The following is a 19,046-nucleotide window of genomic DNA, read 5'->3' as shown; positions in this document are numbered from 1 at the left end:
CGAATGGGATCTTTTAGTGACTTTTTAGTGCATTTATATTTGTAGGTGAGGATAGGTGGCTTTGTACATTATTGCTGCAGCAGGGATACCGAGTGGAGTACGTGGCTGCCTCTGATGCTTTGACGGAAGCACCAGAAGGCTTCAACGAGTTTTTTAATCAAAGACGTAGATGGTCGCCGTCAACCATGGCCAATATATTGGATCTCCTTCTTGACTGGAAACATGTCAAAAAACAGAATCCCGACATATCAACAGTTTATATTTTCTACCAGGCGTTTTTGATGTTTTCATCCATTCTGACACCTGGTACTATATTCCTAATGCTCGTTGGTGCGATACACACGGCTTATTCTGCAATAGATCTCTGGTTGATATTTTTGATAAACATTCTGCCACTGGTTGTTTTCGTTGTTCTTTGTTTAAATGCCAAATCGGAGACCCAGGTAAGACATTTTACTCTAAAGTTCAATTTTATCTATTATCTATTTGATATTCTGTATTCACATTAATTGTAAAAATGCCCAAGCCATTGTCAGCAGTAATTGATATATGTTTCGCTCTTAGTTACTGTTACGTTATAGTAGTACAAGGACGGATTCGAAAGATTATTTAATGTCATAGATCTAATATGTTGATATGGTGTTCGGCTAATTAATGACACATAAAGAAGGAGAGTATGTAATACACATTTAAACTACATGTCAAATAATGATGTCTTATTATTTCTGCAGTAATGTAATCGATGGCAGCGTATATTACAGCAATTCTGTTTTACTCTGAACGAAACCACATCAATGTTTTAATTAACATGAACAACCAGAGTAAACATTTTACGATTGGTATTTCCACAAACGTTAAGAGCAGACATAATTAAATGGATTCCAAACATTTAACAAATTTCAAATATGCAAAAGACAGCAAAATGAACTACGATACGCGAATCATCCTAAGCAGCATATCATTTTATTAAAAGGTTGATGTGGTTTCGTTCAGAGTAAGACAGAATTGCTGTAATATACGCTGCCATCGATTACATTGTAGCTAATTACAATTGATTATTTTAAGTACAGTTCGTTTCCAAAGCAGGGTTAATTATCCCATCTTTGGATGTTCCTATTTAAAAGTAAAGCATATCATATACATATTTTCTTTAAGTGCTTATGTTGTTAATTTTAATGTTTACCTACTTCGGTGTCATTGTTATCTGCATGCTATCTAATTCTGATATGTGCATAACGTCTGCTAAATTCACGAATAACCAGAGTTCAAAGTGCTCATTTCATGCAGACTTTAGCTTGATGATTTCAAGAAATAGACAGGAATCAACATGCTATTTTCGTGAAACAGGCAAACACGCTTCAACAAAATACGTTTCCTGCCAATTACGTGAAAAGAGCAAGGTGGCTGCAAAACAGATTTCATGATTCATGCTTGAATATTCCTGAGTTGCAAACATAATAATGTTATAACAGTAATGAAAATACCAAGTTTGTATTATCTTTTTACTCAGCTTACGTTTGCCGGAATTCTCTCCATAGCATACTCGCTGGTGATGATGTTGGTTCTCATAGGACTTGTGATCACTATTGTTGATCTTGGATTCTGCTCAGTCACGACGATATTCTTCATTTTTGTCGCTAGCGTGTTTGTAATATCTGCACTGTTGCATCCACAGGTATTTAAACCTTATATTCATAAATCAATATTGCGTTAGAGCAAGATACGAAAACATAATAGGTATCGTAATTTGCGGTCGTTTAGTCTTTTACAGGCACATAAACCGTATGATATAAAAAACACAGCTGGAACAAATATTACAGTCTGGGCTCATATTTCAGGAAAATCAATGATGTGCATTGTTACCTTTTTTTGTAATGCAGAAAAAATATTTTCTCATCCACCTGATATTAAATACATCATTGGTGATACCATTATGTTGAGGTTTCTAAAAACCATGACCTAAAGCTACGTTCATCAGATTTCGAGGCAGAGGATTGTGAAACTTTTGTTATAACTGAAAACTTTTCTGTCTCCGAACAGTTATATCTTAAAAATGCAAATGTATGTCTTCGGCAATATATATATATATATATATATATATATATATATATATATATATATATATATATATATATATATATATATATATATATATATATATATATATATATATATTCCCGCCAGGAATTCACCTGCATTTTCCATGGTTTCCTGTATTTTCTTGCCATCCCCGCAACCTCTGTGGTAATGGTCCTATACTCACTCTGCAACCTTAACGTAACCTCCTGCGGCACACGAGAATCTGTTCAAACTACAGCTGCTAACGGCACAGGAAAGTCTGGAAATCCACGCAATTGGTTTGACGTATCAAGAGGTGCACTAAGGTATTTGGATTAATGTTGAGGCTGACTACTCACCGATACACGCGAACTTATACATGGATGTTGTCGACGTTTACCATAAAAAGTCTATTTCTTTCTAAACAGTTACAAATTAAATGTTGTTGTCCACAGAATTTCCTTCATCTTGAAATTTAAATATGTTAAGGTGGTTGTTGTGTCTTTACTATAGCTGTTTGTCGCACGAAACACGTATGCGTTCTGTTTTATTACATCTAATTTTGCTTACACTGTAGAACAGGTGAGGTTTTATGTTGACAGAATTACTATGCCAAATAGATTTTTTTCCCTTGCCAAAACTACATATAGTGTTACCTGTAAGTACCGTCAAGAATCGTAAAGTGTCATCAATTTATTCAAAACTCGCTTTGGACGCACTCTGAAACTGCAAATGATTAAACCCAGTTTTTATACAGACGGTAAAATATGGATCTAGATTGCAGCTGTTGTTGCAATAACACTCGAGCAAGTCCGCGGACAATTGTTTTTAAAAGGAGAAAGTATTGCCATATTCAATTGTTCTAACTACATAAAAGCCTTTCAAAAACACGTTTGACTATTTTTCTGATTCGCATGCCACAAAACACTAAATTTCACAACCCTCATATCTCAAATGATACAAAATATTACTTTTCTATTCGATACGGATTCTGTACTGTTTGCGGCCTAATCACACTGGAGTTAAGGGTACTTAAAGTGCAGATGATGCAGCCATAATTCCCCTGCTATCACATGGTACTGAATGGAAGATTCCATATACTGATTTCAAATCCACATATTCTATATAAAATGAGTGGAATTCAACTTACATATAACAGCTAAAGTACATCAAACTCCATCGTTGAAGAACAGCACCATTCATATAGAATAAAGCATAGAGATAATGTGGTGTAGTAGCACGTATATAAAGGACACGTATATCTAGGTCTTGATGGAATAATTTGGCAGGATGCATACATTAACTAAGCGAAACCATTCATGATGATTATATCGACATCCTCAATACGGAAAATGTAAAACATATCAGTATAAATAGCATATTTCAATCATGTAAGTTAACGATTTCTGATATTTTTGTAAAGTTTTATGGCTTGGTACATTTATATTTTATATATTATCTTGCGCATTTATTCCTATATTTGAGGGACTTAAAATCAATATTCACTTTCAATATGTAACATAAATATCTTGAAAACAAAGTAGCAGGTTTTAGAGTTTTCATTTATTTGCCTCGTTTGACAATCTGATGATAGTTTGTATTAATGATTGATTGTACGTGTGTTTCTCTTAGTCCATCAAGACACAGTCATGTTAATCCAAACCGGAAAACTGCTTTCTCAAACGTTTGTTTTTCTTGCAACAGATTCTTGTGTTGCTCTCAAGAAACTGATCAAAGCTATATCCTACAGAGACTTGATCAGCTGGAAAAGAAATTAGATCAGCAAATCGAAGACAGCACTTTGATGGAGCAGCCTGTAAAAGCTCCACCGAGTCCGACACTTTCAACAGTGGATAGTAATTATCTCTTTTTTTGATGGATTCATTTTCATAACTTGATATCTCTTTGTTTAGCTTTACATTGTTCGAAGATTGGACATCTCATTTATATAATGTCAAACAACAATTTTGAGGGGCATATACGTTATAGTCAACTTAGCAGCCGACTTGTGAGGTGGCAAGTATAAACGCGTCGATATGTATCACCACGGGCAAGATATTGGGCTGTTGATGTTGTTATTATGTGTCACTTTTCAAATAAAAGTTTACCAGATAAAGAGAAATAGAAAATATACTCGAGTAAAGGATTAAATGAATCTCCACTGTTGTCTGTAATTTAAATATGTCATTATGCCTTTCCACATATTTGAAAACTAAATACTTGAATAAAAATAACAATTAACGGTTGCGAGAATAGTAGGTAAGGAATTTTCTATATTTAGTATCTGTAAAAATCTGTGTTTTTATATAGGCATAGGTGAATTTCGTATAGCGGATGAAATAAATTCCTAAAATCCATAAATAGTTGCTCTAGGATTAGAAAAACGGGTTTACAAATTTGCAAACATTCACAAAACCATGTCATGAAATATACATCAGCATACTTGATATGTGAATACATTAGCCGCTTATGAAGTCAGAGAAACTCCAGGAAAACTGGTCTTGTGCGCAGTTCATGCACGAGAACCGCGTGTCAAAATAACATGTCATTCTAAGTTGAGCTGTATACAACTACTAAGAAATGTAAAACGAAACGACATTGACAGCCAGAACAACTCCATATGAAAGAATGTCTCATTACACTTAAAAGATGCAAGAGATGACAAGATCGCAAACACGAAAAGAATGGATGACACATAATGATGTACGGTACACAGGGTACATTTGCGGAACATAGTTAAAGACCTCCTGTATGAAAGTCTTGTCCACTTGAGAGTGATAAGTGGTACAGTTCCAACACAGCTTTGGTGGCGTCGTCCTGAGGGTAATAGGTGGAATGATTACTATATACCTTAAGTGGCGTACTCTTGAGGGTGAGAAATACTACAATTCCTATACAACTAAAGGGGCGTAATTTTGAGAGTGATAGGTAATACAGTTCCGATATAACTAACTCGTACGTATAATGTATAGACAGCAAATTGTGGGTATTGCAAAAAGGTTTGATAAAGGTCGAAGGCTAAATGTTAAAAATACAGACAAAATAAAGAAACCTGTTTTCGTTTAACAAATTAAAACGAAGACCGGAAATCCTGCACCAAGGATGATAGAAATGAGGACAAATTACAACCTTCATTAATACACCTTCAAAACTATAATGAAATTTATGTGAATGACAAACAAGATTTTATAAAATATTATACTAAAATGACTTGAGAATTCATGCAGTGAAACGTAATTTAGTATGGTTGTTATGGCGGCAAGAATAAAGACATTTGTATGACGTGTTATTCTTTGAAATTAGTTGCGATCAAATCATCTTTGATTAAGGCAATCGCTTCAGGAAACATGTAATTGTGTGCCATCAAAACACACCTAGGCTCAGTTTCAGTCGAATAAATATATCACCCCAATAGGGACTGTGAGAACGACGAAACTAGGCAAAATAAGTACACTGCATAAAAAAATGGTTTTCAATGAACATTTAGTAGGAGAAGTTTAAAACCAAATTTGGACACTAAAGAAGCAAATGCACAAGACGTATGTTTGACAGGATTGACTATCAAACAATGCACATATACAGATATCAGTTCCACAGGGGAAGCAACCTACGTTAAACTTCTACGTTGAACTAAATACAAATCTATTATGAAAGCAGCAAATGACTTTGAGACAGACTTCATCAAACTGTTGAACAAAATTGTATTCAGTACAAGGATGAAAAATGCAAAGAAAAGAACAATAATTAAAATATGCACGAAATAAATAATATTATATGTTTTAAGATTTATCATTCGCAAAGAAAATATTTACTGACAACGAGTATGCCCAAACAAGAAGTAAAGTTAACAATAATAGTTTTCTGTAGATCTACAATGTTACGGTTTTCTAGCTGGCTACATCAGGAGTTCACTTACTTGGAATTAACAACACATACTTTGCTAAAATGACAATGGCTGCTAAGGATTCACTGTGTATCTATATTGATCCAGGAGTGTTAACAGTAACATGAAATAATATATTACCATGCTGTAATTCGCAATTCGAAGTCGTGAATATTTTGAACTTGCAATATGATCAGATAATATACGATTATATTTTGGATGAAGACAAAATTTATGGAAGCTTTTTTTTATCACCTTTGCCTCCTTGGCTTGCAAGCAATACAAAGTGGCGCTATGGCTTCCATATACCTTTAAGAGACTGGTATGTCATTCTAAAAACCGCTCTTTGTGAAGCAAGGTAAGAGTGTAAACAGAGCAAATGCAGCCTATGTATACTTGTCCCGAACAAATTTACTGTTTGGCTCTTCCGTCAAGTCCTGATGTATTTTTCTAACAGCTATAAATCTGTATTATAAAGCTGTTTCAATGACTTTGCTATCAGAATTAATGAATCAGATCTTGTTGTTGTCAGCATTATATATCATTTATTAATCGGCATCTTTTTTGAAGGTTTAGTTTAAGCCTGCGTAATTCAAGATTATATCGATTTGTTCCGTCATTTATGAGGTATCAAAACGTGAAATTATGTTTCATTTTTGTCATTTGGATGGGGTAAAGGTCTCGCTCACTTCTATCAGTGTTGTTGTTTTGCGGCATGCACATATATAAACTTTGGTGCACTTTGTTAGTTCACTGTAACTATTTGGAATTTTAAGTTCGTGTTGTCACCATACGTGCTGGTTTTTGTGCAATATTAGTCTGATCTACAACGCCCATGTACATACAACTAAGGGCATAATACATTACTGCCTATAAACAGCAATGGAATCTCGTTGAAAATTATCTGTAATGTATCATTATAGTTTGGAGAAACAGTTACGCAATTGCGGTAATTTGTTGACTTTTTCGTACCACGTATTTGTCCGCGCAGTGAAGCATAAAACATTGCATTGGGCTGGTTATAGCTGACATATATGCAAGCTGTTTGAAGTTACTGTCCCAGAGGTAATACATACAATATAGCCAAGCAGATTGTTTGGAGAAAAGAAAACGATTTAGATGGGGTGTAAGGTACAACTGATTTTTAGCTATTTTACAAAAAAATGAATCCGAGGCATAGTGTGAAATAGATAAATAAAACTCGGACAACTGCTATATATAAATCCTTTGACATCTGAAATTGTCAAATTTTACATTATATGCAATCTTTGGTGTGTTTTGTTCGTTTGCTAAGAAAGAAATATCATCAGAAGCAAATCAGTACTGTGATATTTTGCACAATATAAGACTGATGTATGTACTAATTTGAAATAGTCGGATAAAACAATATACCTATTAGATGTGACTAATAAATACTTTCATTTAATTATTACTGCCTTTTGCACTAAGACTGGCAAGATGGCATATATTCTATAAACATCATGTTTTGCAAAATGTTTGAGGATTCCATTGCATGTAGATTGTCTACTCATATCACGGGGAATGTTTATTAAAATATGGTACATGTGTTCATCCAGGCTTAATAATTAATACTTTTAAAATAGATCATAATTTGTATTTTCTTTCCAGACAGTATTGATCATGAAACAGCGATATATGCTAATAGTGAAACAGTGATATATGATTGGATTCATGAAGAGAAGCTCAAGAATGCGACCCGCGGTAAATTGGATAAAGACGAACGAAGGTTCTGGAAGTATATGATTAAAAGATACCTTTCCCCGTTGGTTCAGACGGACGAAGAAAAGCAACGTGTGGAAGCGGATCTAACAGCTCTACGGAATAAAGTGTGTCTGTTCTTCATTCTTGCCAATGCCATGTTTATTTGTATAATATTCACATTGCAACAAGTTACAGTCCAGACTAAAAGTCTCTCGATTCCTCTCCCTTGTATCACCAGGAATGGGAAAGTAGATTATGTGGAACCAATATCATTGACTTTCACCTTCATTTTCGGCGTTCTTCTGCTTGTACAATTTATTTGCATGCTCCTACATCGTTTTGGCACTTTGGTTCACATCTGCGCTAGGACGGAAATATTTAAATCCGAAATGGACGACGACAAAACAAACTATGAGCAGTTGTATCGTGATCTAGCACAAAAGAGTATTAAAGACAAGCGTCTAACACGGGGCCGGAGTATTTTCCTACCTAGTACAGTCAGATTAAATAAAGGTAAGAATTAACCTAAACACATGGATTTTCTTCGGAGTTCCATGTCGAGAATATTTCGATCAAGCGATACAGCGTAGAACGAGTCAATCACCGTAAGCTTATGTAAAGGGAAACTAATATCATCTCAAAAGCATTGCGAAATGCTTTTGGAATTATTTGTCAGGTTCAGGAAAATAAAGATCTCGTGTGCGTTGCTGCTTTTGAAAACAAAACTAATCTTGGGAATTTATCTGCCGTGAAATATATCGGATACGTCGCCCGTAATAAGGTCATGATGGCACGTGATATGAATGCGGAGTAATTTGCTAAACATGAATTTGCAGTCTCAGCTGCATACACATTCCTGGCTGTTTTTCTTACTACTGACGGAAAGAACCGTGCATGTTCAATTGTTTCTGAATACTACATGTATACATCATAAACTTCAGATTAAAGGTGCCATTAGTCAAAATAATAATTATATATTCGATGTCCAATGACAATGCAGAAAGCATGCCCATTAAATTTCATATCCTTAGCGCTTTAATGATGGCAGTATTTGTACGAAATTGTAACAGATGAAAAAAAAGAAAAGGTAACAAAAAGAACATTGGATGTTAGCAAAATACATTTTCGTGTAATATTTAAATTTACTAACAAATAATTTGACAACATTTGTAACAATCTTTCCCCATATAACAAACATGATTTATGTTCAATATAAAGGGACAATTATTATTATGTTTTCCACAACCGATAGATGACTGTAATCAGTGAAAGCGATGTCCTTTATTTAAATGACAATCATTTGATTTAGAGGACATATTAAAAGCATCAAGGCAATAAGATCCTGAATATTCGAAGAAGAGGCCATGCTTACTAATGACCTCGGATACAAGGAATATGGAGTATGGTTGGAAAATATGGTCATTGATTACAATAGTATAAGATTGAGGGGATCTGGAGTAAAGTAAGCGTGTGTGTGATTTGGATTTTTTAACGTAGCTTTAACAATTTTTCAGTCATATTGCTGCGATGTCTGCAGTGTGGCAGTTTATAGTGATGTCTAGCACTGGGGCATCATGCCGCAGAGATGTAGCATGATGTCCCACTCAGTCACATTATCCTGACACCAGGGCGACAAGTCCTAACACTAACCTCTTAATGCTGAGCGCCAAGCGAGGCAGCTGTTAGTACTTTTTTTGTAAGTCTTTGGTATGACTCGGCCGGGGATCGAACCCACGACCTCCCGCATCCGAGGCGGACGCTCTAATCACTAGGACACCAGAGCGGTCAGTAAAGTAAGAGCTTAGGGTCAAATGATTACATTGGTGCACGATTTAGGGGAGAGTACGATAGAGGGGAAAGTTTAGGTTCAAACGATTACATTGATGTACATGATTAAGATAGAGGGTATATCGAGTCTGTTTAAACATTTAATTCGACTATTACAAATGATGTATGATAGAGGTGTACTGAGCCAAATTAGACCTTACAGGACATGAAGTCTGGCTGATGTTGCTCTATTTATTTTAAGTATTAAACAGATCCAGCACATGATTATCTATGTACATGTCTATCAATATGCAAACACACACACACACATACACACACACACGTATGGTCAGATTTATCAGCTGCTCGATTATACTTGCTAATTTAGGGCTGCTTATGCAATATGGCATGCCTAAATTAATTTAATATCATTTTCAAATATCACAATATACACAGACGCAGATAAAACCAACTAAAAACAGCCATGCAATCTGCACATTTTGATACCGAGCTTCAGAATTTGTTCATGAGAACATTTTCTACAGTAACTTGCAGATTAACAGGAAACGTCTGGGATCTTTATTTTAACTACGCCGTTACTACTTCTGGTATGTATGTATGTATGTATGTATGTATGTCCTGCTAACGTGATTTCTAGGTCTCTGGAAAGACAATTATTATGTGTATGTTTATGTTTGTGCGTGTTTTTTTATATATGTATTTGCATATTATGTAAACAAATAATATAGCTTTTTTGGTCAATTGTTGAATGACTGATGATAGTAAAGAAGCATTCCAAACATATTACAAATGTATTCACAAAACGTTTGATTTGGTTATAATTGCAGTTGATAGTCATTCTGTTGGCGCATCAAAGCTGCAGTCACGCCGTGACACAGAAGGAGAGTCTACCAGGAGAGACAGTTTTGGAGATAAATGTGATAATGTTGTCAAATTTGTGAAAAGAAGGCAGACAGAGAAGCGTCGACTAGGGAGAAATCAAGAAATGAAGGAAATCTATGAAAATTTCCCATCTCTCTCTGAAAAGTCTCGTAGGGCCATTTTCACTCTAGTTCGAGGTAAATTCATAACATGCAAACTTTTTCCCTTGCTTTTCTCTTCAATAATTAATTTGATTACACTTATATTTTGAGTTTGAAACCTTTCAACCCAGGAAACTCAAGTTTTAAAGGAGTTTACAAATAAGCGCTATCTTTGTTTTGTTTACTGTCTTTTCATTTTATTGAATTATGTACTATCATTAGTTCATATTATAATAATATGTAACGCATTACTAACTTCTTAACAAATAAAAAAACATTTTATCTTCGGAGAAATACCATTGAAATAAGATTGTTATAACTGACATATAATTCTTAACGTCTAAAGTTAATTACTGATTTTGATTGCCGTTTATTGCGGCTCAGAATTGTATGTGATTTTGAATTATATATTTAAACCCTATGTTAGTATTCATTAGAGATATGCTTAGTATTGGTTTCAATCAATATAAAGTCCAGAGAATACAATATCGACCTCCATTTTGTTTTTCCAAATATGATGTCGTTCATCGACCTTTATATTCGCCTAAGCAATGACCTAAAATTATATAATATTCATTCAAGATGCCACAACATTTATATCACATACAGGAGCCGGTCCAAACATTACAACTGATGATACAGAGACTATGAACCTGTGAGCAGTGGATCAAATTAACAAGTGCGCCATATTTATTGGCAATACTGTACACAACTTCTAGCGGAAATGCTCCCTAGTTAACGAAATCATATGGACACATTATTTCATTGTAGAGGAGGACCTAACTACCTATCGGTTACCAGAATATATAGATATGTAAACCATCAATTAGGTATGTTTTAAGCATAGACAAAGCTTAAAGAGTGTTATTTTGACACTAATGTAATGAATATATTGTACAAAAGAGCTGGTTTGAGAGTCTACACATATATATGTATTACAATTATTTTAAAGTCTGCATTGCTGAGTTCCTAGATGACTCCTGCCAAATCAACATATTGCATAACGGGAAATATTTTGGCGGTGTCTTAAAATCGGATATTAGGGACGTTAAGAACGAATTCGGTGCTGTATAGGTACTATTCAGCAATCGTTTTCACCGGGAGTTTAATTTATATTCGTAACAGCGACATAAGGACGACTGTAAAACTTAACGTGATAATTTATGTGATAATATTTGGCAAGATACCAAATGATGAGTTTTTGTTTAATACAGTTGATGATCCTAAGCTTTATTCTTTAATTATAGCTAGCCAAAAATGAGTATACTGCTTGTTTCTTATCTGTTTGCAGACACATTGCATAACGTTATGATTTTGTTCATAATCAAATAACAATGCCACAATAACAACGTTCCATATTTCTTGCATTTATTCATAACTAGTCCAAAAATTACCGTACTAGGTAAACATCAAGATTTAAGTTTCACGATGAGAATCTTGTCGAAATGAATTATTATACACAATCTAACGTAACTGAATTGTTCATTAGAACTTGGTGATCAATGTAGGGATGTCTATAAGATTTTATTCGAATTAAATTTAAAAGGTGCTTAATAATGTCAAAATTGTAACGGAAGAAATAGGGGAAATTTCATATGTATCTTGTATACCATTTAGCAAATAAATTATAGATTTCTTCTTATTATTGGTGTTCTTAATCGTATGCTACTGATATCATCATGATCATCATCGCCATGATCGTGATCATCATCATCATCAAAATGATCACGATCATCACTATGATCATCATCATCACCATGATCATGATCATCATCACCATGATCATCATCGCGATCATCACCATGGTCATCATCATGATCATCTCATCATCATGATCATCGCATACGATCGTCATCATCATGATCATCACCATGATCGTGATCATCACCATGATCGTGATCATCATGATCATGATCATGATCATCATCATCATCAAAATGTAGTAGTTGGAGTTATGTTAGTATTACTAGCAGTTATGATATGTAATATGTTAGTAGTCATCGTATTAGTATGTTTCCAGTCTGAGATTGTCATTCACAAAACAGCAAATTTAATTCATTCAGAGAATTATTGCTGACTCATTTGGAGGATCGATTTGGACTTGGTGTTCCACGGGTGACTTCACCCTTAAGCACTGAGTTCAAATTGATTCTCCACCGACACCTTTTTCAATGGAATCGCTACTGGAAGCGTAAAATGTTTGTATACAGATAATCCCATCTTTCCTACATGAAGCACGACAGTAACACAATTGTGTATGTCAAATTCAATCTTGGTATCATATGTCCCAGAAAAAGAAACCTTTACCGGTAAAGTCTTGAAGGTAGGTATTACTTTGTGTCACGGAATTAAACTCTTTTATTTATTGAATATATGTACTCCGGTTTCGATTGTTTTGTGTGTACAACGATACCCGAGGCTGATTTATGTATATTCTGTCGTATTTCGAAATAGTGAGTTCGGTTCATCCCATGTCGTACGTGCGAAAGTATCTCGATGGGACGAAACGAATGCCCCACTGCAGACTATGTTTGTATATAAGTACCTCACCGTACGTAAATTTCTTTACAATACGGAATTGTCTTGTCAGCCGGCAGTCTGATTCAAATACTTGTTGTTGTTGTTGTAGGGTTTAACGCCATTTTACAGCACACGATAGGCTATACATGGCGGCCAGTATTAATGGTGGAGGAAGAACCAGGGAAAACCCCCGGAAAGAACCACCGATCCACGCAATCTACTGGCAAGCTTTCTCACATACCCACATTGGCTGAATCTGAGACTCGATCCCACACAGAGGTGAGATGGCAGTGATCCGTAACGGAGAGTGCTTTATGCCACTCGGCCACTCGGGGCCCCCGCTTCAAGGACTTGTGAAGATTTGAAGATTACTATACACTTAGATTACTATACACCCAAGGACAGGTATCTGTCTTCTCTACTTGCAATCACGCAAACAACAATTAGTATTTCACACCTGATGGAACGTACAGATTTGATCAACTGCAACCATAATTTAGCCCAATTTTTCTATTATAGAAGCCATTATAAGAGCTATAACCCTGAACAGAAAAATGGCAACCTACGCTTCGTCCAACATTAACGATGAAGCCTTGGGGAGGTTCAGAGAATGTCATCACGCGAAACAACAAAGGTGGAAATCGGGTCAAGGACCCGAAACCCCAGGAATCTGGAAACCCTGGTAGGGATAGCCAGGGAAGGCATAAGGACAAGCAATGTTTCACTTGCAAGGAGTGGGGTCATATCTCTACCAATTGTCCTTAGCGGAAGGGACTAGTCCAGAGAGCTGAAGGCAGATGGTCAGTAGATGGAAAACTTTGTTTTCCAGCAAGCTAAGCGGGAAGCGGTGTACGAGGCAGTGGTGCGTGCAGAAATCGGTCGCAATGCGATCCAATCGATTGGCACGTGTATTTTCTCCGATGCACGAGTACCAACGGCAAATGACACTGTCAACGGACAGGAAGTGACTGTTTTACGAGACACAGGTGCACTACTGTAGTCGTGAAACGGAGCCTAGTCCGCGATGATCAATTGTTTGGGTTTAAATCGCCTTGTATGCTACTAGACCAGACAATTAATTGACCACGTTCCTGTCGCAAGGATAGTCATCGAAACACCTTATTTGACCGGAACCGTGGAAGCGTTGTGCGTAGCCAACCCGATCTATGAACTTACGATTGGCAATGTACAATGATCTATACTCCCGACCACGTCAGACTTCAGATTACCGATCATCCAAGCAGTGCAAACTAGGGCTCACGTAAAGGAAGATAACAAATCTTTACGTAAATTAAAAGTACCTGAAGCCATTACTGATATCTCCCGCGAAGAATTTCAGAATGAGCATAAACGCGTATCTACGTGCAATTGCGGAGAAAGCATTATCGGGTACCGTGAGGAGGTGTAAGAACGGTGGTTCCTCTAAATTCTTTACTCCAAGAGGTTTAATATATAGGGAATGCTCTACACTTGATATGAAGTTCTTGCAACTAGTGGTCCCCAAGAAATTCAGGTCGCTCGTACTCAAGGTCGCACACGTGTCGAGTATGGTGGGTCATTTAGGCATGAAGAAAACAACAGATTGGGTAGTAAGTGAATTTTATTGGCCTGGTGTCAATAGCGACGTAGCGTGGTTCTGTCGCTCTTGCGATGTTTGCCAGAAAACTGTCTTTAAGGGCATGGTAACTAGAGTACCGTTAGGTCAAATGCCCTTGATATATAATCCGTTTAAAAGCGAGGCGGTTGACATTGTGGGACCTACATTTACACATACAGATCGGAAAAACAGATACATCTTAACGCTGTTATATTACACCACAAGATACCCCGAAGCCATAGCTTTGCCATCGATTGAAACCGAACGTGTAGCCGAAGCGCTCATATATATGTTCAGCAGGGTTGGAGTGCCCGAAGAGGTTCTTATGGACTGTGGAGCGCAATTCGCCTTAGATATCATGGCAGAAATTAGTAAGTTGTTGTCCCTTAAACAGCTGCGCACGACACCCTACTACCCTATGTGCAATGGGTTGGTCGAGAAATTCAACGGGATGTTGAAGCAAATGCTGAGACGGATATGTGAGGAAAGACCTAAGGATTGGGATTGGTATCTGTACGCAATTCTGTTCGCGTATCGTGAGGTTCCTCATGTAAGCGTAGGCTTCTCCCCGTTGCAACTATTGTACGGTAGGACAGTTCTTGGTCCTATTCGCATTCTTCACGAACTGTGGTCAGACGAAGTCGGTTAAGAAGATTACAGAGTGCATGTCTAATTCCGCAAGACGAACTCGCGAAATCTAGTCTTAGGTACGCGAAGTACCACACCCGAGGAACCTAGAATAAACAGTTTGATGTAGGCAATCAAGTGTTGGTACTTCGCCCAACGAATAAAAACAAGCTGCTAGTCCAGTGGAAAGGGCCATACGAAGTCAAACTGGTGAAAGGCGAAATGGACTATATCATTCAAAATAGTTCACGCCAATATGCTTAAACTCTACGTAGAAAGACCTAGACAAACAATATATAACGGGTCTTGAATGTAGTATGCGTAGTGGTGATAGAGAATAAATCGTTTGACGAATCGGAATTCGTCTCCAGTAAAGAAATGCCCCTTGAATACACCATTGGCGTAGGGAAAGAAGGGATTGACCAGATCAATGTATGCCCGGATTTATCAGTGGGTCAGCGTACACAGATCTTGGAGGTTTTGTCCCAATATCCTGACGTGTTTAAAGACAAACCGGGCCGTGCTGTACTGATTCAATACTAGATCAAGTTGAATACCTCTAAGCCGATCAGAATTAAATGATATCCAATACCCTTTAATACGCGGGAGACAATCAACGAAGAAGTGGGGAAAATGTTAGACAAGGAAGTGATCGAACCTTCCAATTCCCCGTACTCGTCCTCTGTTGTGTTAGTCAGAAAGAAAAACGGGAAGAACCGTTTTTGCATTGACTTTCAGCAATTTAACAAAAAGCACCGTGTTCGACGCAGAACCAATGCCATTCATGGAAAGTTGGTAGGTCATAAATACATTTCCGAATTAGACTTTACCAAGGGATATTGGCAGATACCAATCCCTGATAACGCCCGCGAGTTAACGGCATTCGCGACTCCCAAAGGTCTTTGCCAATTTAAAGTTATGCCTTTCGGTTTAGTCAACGCCGGTGCATCGTTTGTTCGTCTCATGCGCAAACTGTTAAACGGTATGGAAAACGTCGACAGTTTCGGAGATTATATTTTTGTTTATACACATACATGAGATGAACATGTTAAGATGGTACGGGATCTGTTTGATAAACTTCACACTCCAAATATTACAGCTAAGCTTACCAAATGTAGTATAGGGTATTTTAGCCTAGAGTGTTTGGGACATCTCGTAAGTGGACTAGGTCAGTTGAAACCTCACCCAGATAAAACAGAAGCAATCAGAGACGCACCTAGACCAGAAACTAATAGACAATTAAGATGTTTCCTAGGTTTTACATGAAACTTGTCCCCAATTCTGCGGCTATTGCCAGCCCATTAACACACTTAACTAGGAAAGGGCAACCAAATTACGTTCTCTGGGGTGTATGCTGGGATAAAAGTATTTAACGCTTTAAAACAGAAACTGGTGAGCGCACCAATCTTAAGGTTGCCAGAATTGAACAAAACTTTTGTGCTGATGACTGATGCGTCCGATGCGGGTCATGGGGCTCTTTTGCTACAAGAGCAAAAGGGGATAAAATTGCCCATTGCTTATGCAAGTATTAAATTGCTCCCTAGGGAGCAAAGCTACTCCTGATTGAGAAGGAGTGCTTAGGCTTAGTATGGGGGAATAGGAAGATTCCATAAGTACCTTTTCGGGAGGGAGTTTACCTTACAAACGGACCATCAGCCACTCTTATGCTTGAACAAAACAAATGTCGCCGATGCAAGATTGATGCGTTATGCGTTGTCTTTGCAACCGTATAGTTTCCGGATCGAGGCAATCCGAGGATCGGAAAGTGTGGGTGCTGAGTTTTTAAGTAGGGTGTAATTAGCGGATCATTTTCGTTCAGTATTCAAATTGGAAGTTTTAACAATTGCTTACGTTCACATTCCGTGATTTCGCTAAAAGTGTTACCACCTTTTTTAGGGGGGAGGTATTGTCACGGAATTGAACTCTTTTATTTGTTAAATACATGTACTCGTGATTCATTTTTTTGGTGTGTGTACAACGATACCCGAGGATGATTCATGTATATTGTGTCGTATTTCGAAATAATGAGTTGTGCGTATTGCTCTCGATAGGACGAACCGAATGCCCCAATGCACAGACTATGTGTATAAGTACCTCACCGTACGTAATTTTCTTTACAATTCGGAGCAGTCTTGTCAACCAGCAGTCTGCTTCAAGGACTTGAAGAACGCAAGATTAATCTACACCCAGATTACTATACACCCAAGGAGAGGTATTTGTCTTCTCTATTTGCAATCACGGAAACAACAATTAGTATATCACACCTGACAAAACATACAAAGCTGATCAACTGCAACCATAATTTAGCTCCATTTTGCTATTATAAAGCCCTCATAAGAGCTATATACCTGAGTAGAAAAATGGCAACCAACGCTTCGTCCAACATTAACGGTGAAGCCTTTTTAAAACAATACTTCAAAACTTGAGAGGAAGAAATAGATCAGGGACGTTTGCTCAAGGTCTACCGTGACACATGGACACAAGCCATAGACCTTTCAGAAATCCACGCACAAGACAGACCCATTACGATGGAAATAATGGCAGCACTGGCTGCTAGGGGCATTAATGCCCAGAATATGAATACTCTCGCCAACCTAGGAAGAGGGCTATTCATTATATACCCCCAAAGGAGTTTTTACTCCCCCAGGGCAACATTGTCTTATGTGAGAGGGCGGTTAAAGTAACACCCACCAGTCACCAAACTAATTCAGAAAAAATGTTACGGACATGTGTGTCCAGGTTCGCCAAGGAAATACCTTTAAACATCTTCCAAGAGGGATTTGAAAGGCGTACAGGCGTCAAAGTACATAACCCATAACCCAAGATACGTCCGTGTGGAGGTTGTGGGAAAGTAGGCCGCGATAGATGGCGTTGCGCTAATAAAAACAAAAAGCAGCAAGACCTTGAAAAATTAGAAGTAGATTTTGATCTAGATCTAAATGAAGAAACACAAGACAAAGCAAATGCAACATATGCACAAGCTACAGCTAGCACAAGCCACAAAGAATCTCACACAACACTCCCAAAAGACAAAGAATCAGAACAACAACAGGAAACAACAAAACACACAAGAAGACAAAGAACCGGAAGAAGAAGCAATCACCACATAACAAGAACAAACACCAACCAGTAGTGACATGGAGACTGACACAATCATACAAACACCACCCAAACTGACTAAAAGGAAGAATACAAGAGAAGCCAACTCTCCTAAACAAAATGCCAAAAAAAAAAGAAATACTACAGAACAAGAGACATCAGCACCAATCACTAATCACAAACAACAGAAACACCACTCTCACAAGGGAACAAAGAAAATAATTACCATGCTGAAAGAGATGATAAGTATAACAATAATCACACCGATTCAAGAACCAAACAAGGACACAAACATGAAATCACAAGCATCAATAAAAACAACAACACCAACAACACCACAATCGAATGATCAAAAAATACCGGAAGGGCCCAGGAATTCGATCACAAACACAAACATAAAAAACACAAAACAAAATGCACAGAACACAACCCAAAACAACACTAACAACAACAAAACAGTAACAACAACAAAAACAACAACACAAATTAAGATTTAAACCAATGCATTACTTAAAGGATAACCCAAAGAAATGAAAGGAAATGGAAAACAAACAACTTTTTTTTAATTACGGGAAAGGAAAGTTTGAAGATACTCTCTTGTAATGTATACGGACTAGATATCATATAAAAGCAAAATAATCTTGCAAGGAATTATCATATTATATGTTTACAGGAAATACACGATATTAAATCCCAAACAGAAAACTACATTGAAGATAAACTTAATGCG

General features: G+C 37.0%; 1 protein-coding gene across 1 annotated transcript in view; it reads left to right on the top strand.

Moving 5' to 3' along the window:
- The window catches only part of LOC149772602 (chitin synthase chs-2-like), a 47,664-nt gene extending 35,549 nt beyond the window's left edge, over positions 1–12,115 (top strand). Inside the window, exons 15-21 of the mRNA XM_089947595.1 lie at positions 46–443; positions 1,511–1,675; positions 2,185–2,384; positions 3,763–3,914; positions 7,571–8,176; positions 10,279–10,509; positions 11,083–12,115. Of these exons, the coding sequence (XP_089803721.1) occupies positions 46–443; positions 1,511–1,675; positions 2,185–2,384; positions 3,763–3,914; positions 7,571–8,176; positions 10,279–10,509; positions 11,083–11,132 (1,802 nt within the window). The 3' untranslated portion in view covers positions 11,133–12,115. The remainder of the gene's footprint in view (positions 1–45; positions 444–1,510; positions 1,676–2,184; positions 2,385–3,762; positions 3,915–7,570; positions 8,177–10,278; positions 10,510–11,082) is intronic.
- The last annotated feature ends 6,931 nt before the right edge of the window (positions 12,116–19,046 follow it).

Source organism: Sinohyriopsis cumingii, unplaced genomic scaffold, assembly GCF_028554795.1.
Source record: "Sinohyriopsis cumingii isolate HCF-2022 unplaced genomic scaffold, ASM2855479v2 utg001348l, whole genome shotgun sequence".
Lineage (NCBI taxonomy): Eukaryota > Metazoa > Mollusca > Bivalvia > Unionida > Unionidae > Sinohyriopsis > Sinohyriopsis cumingii.
This window is presented reverse-complemented; position numbering and strand designations above follow the sequence as displayed.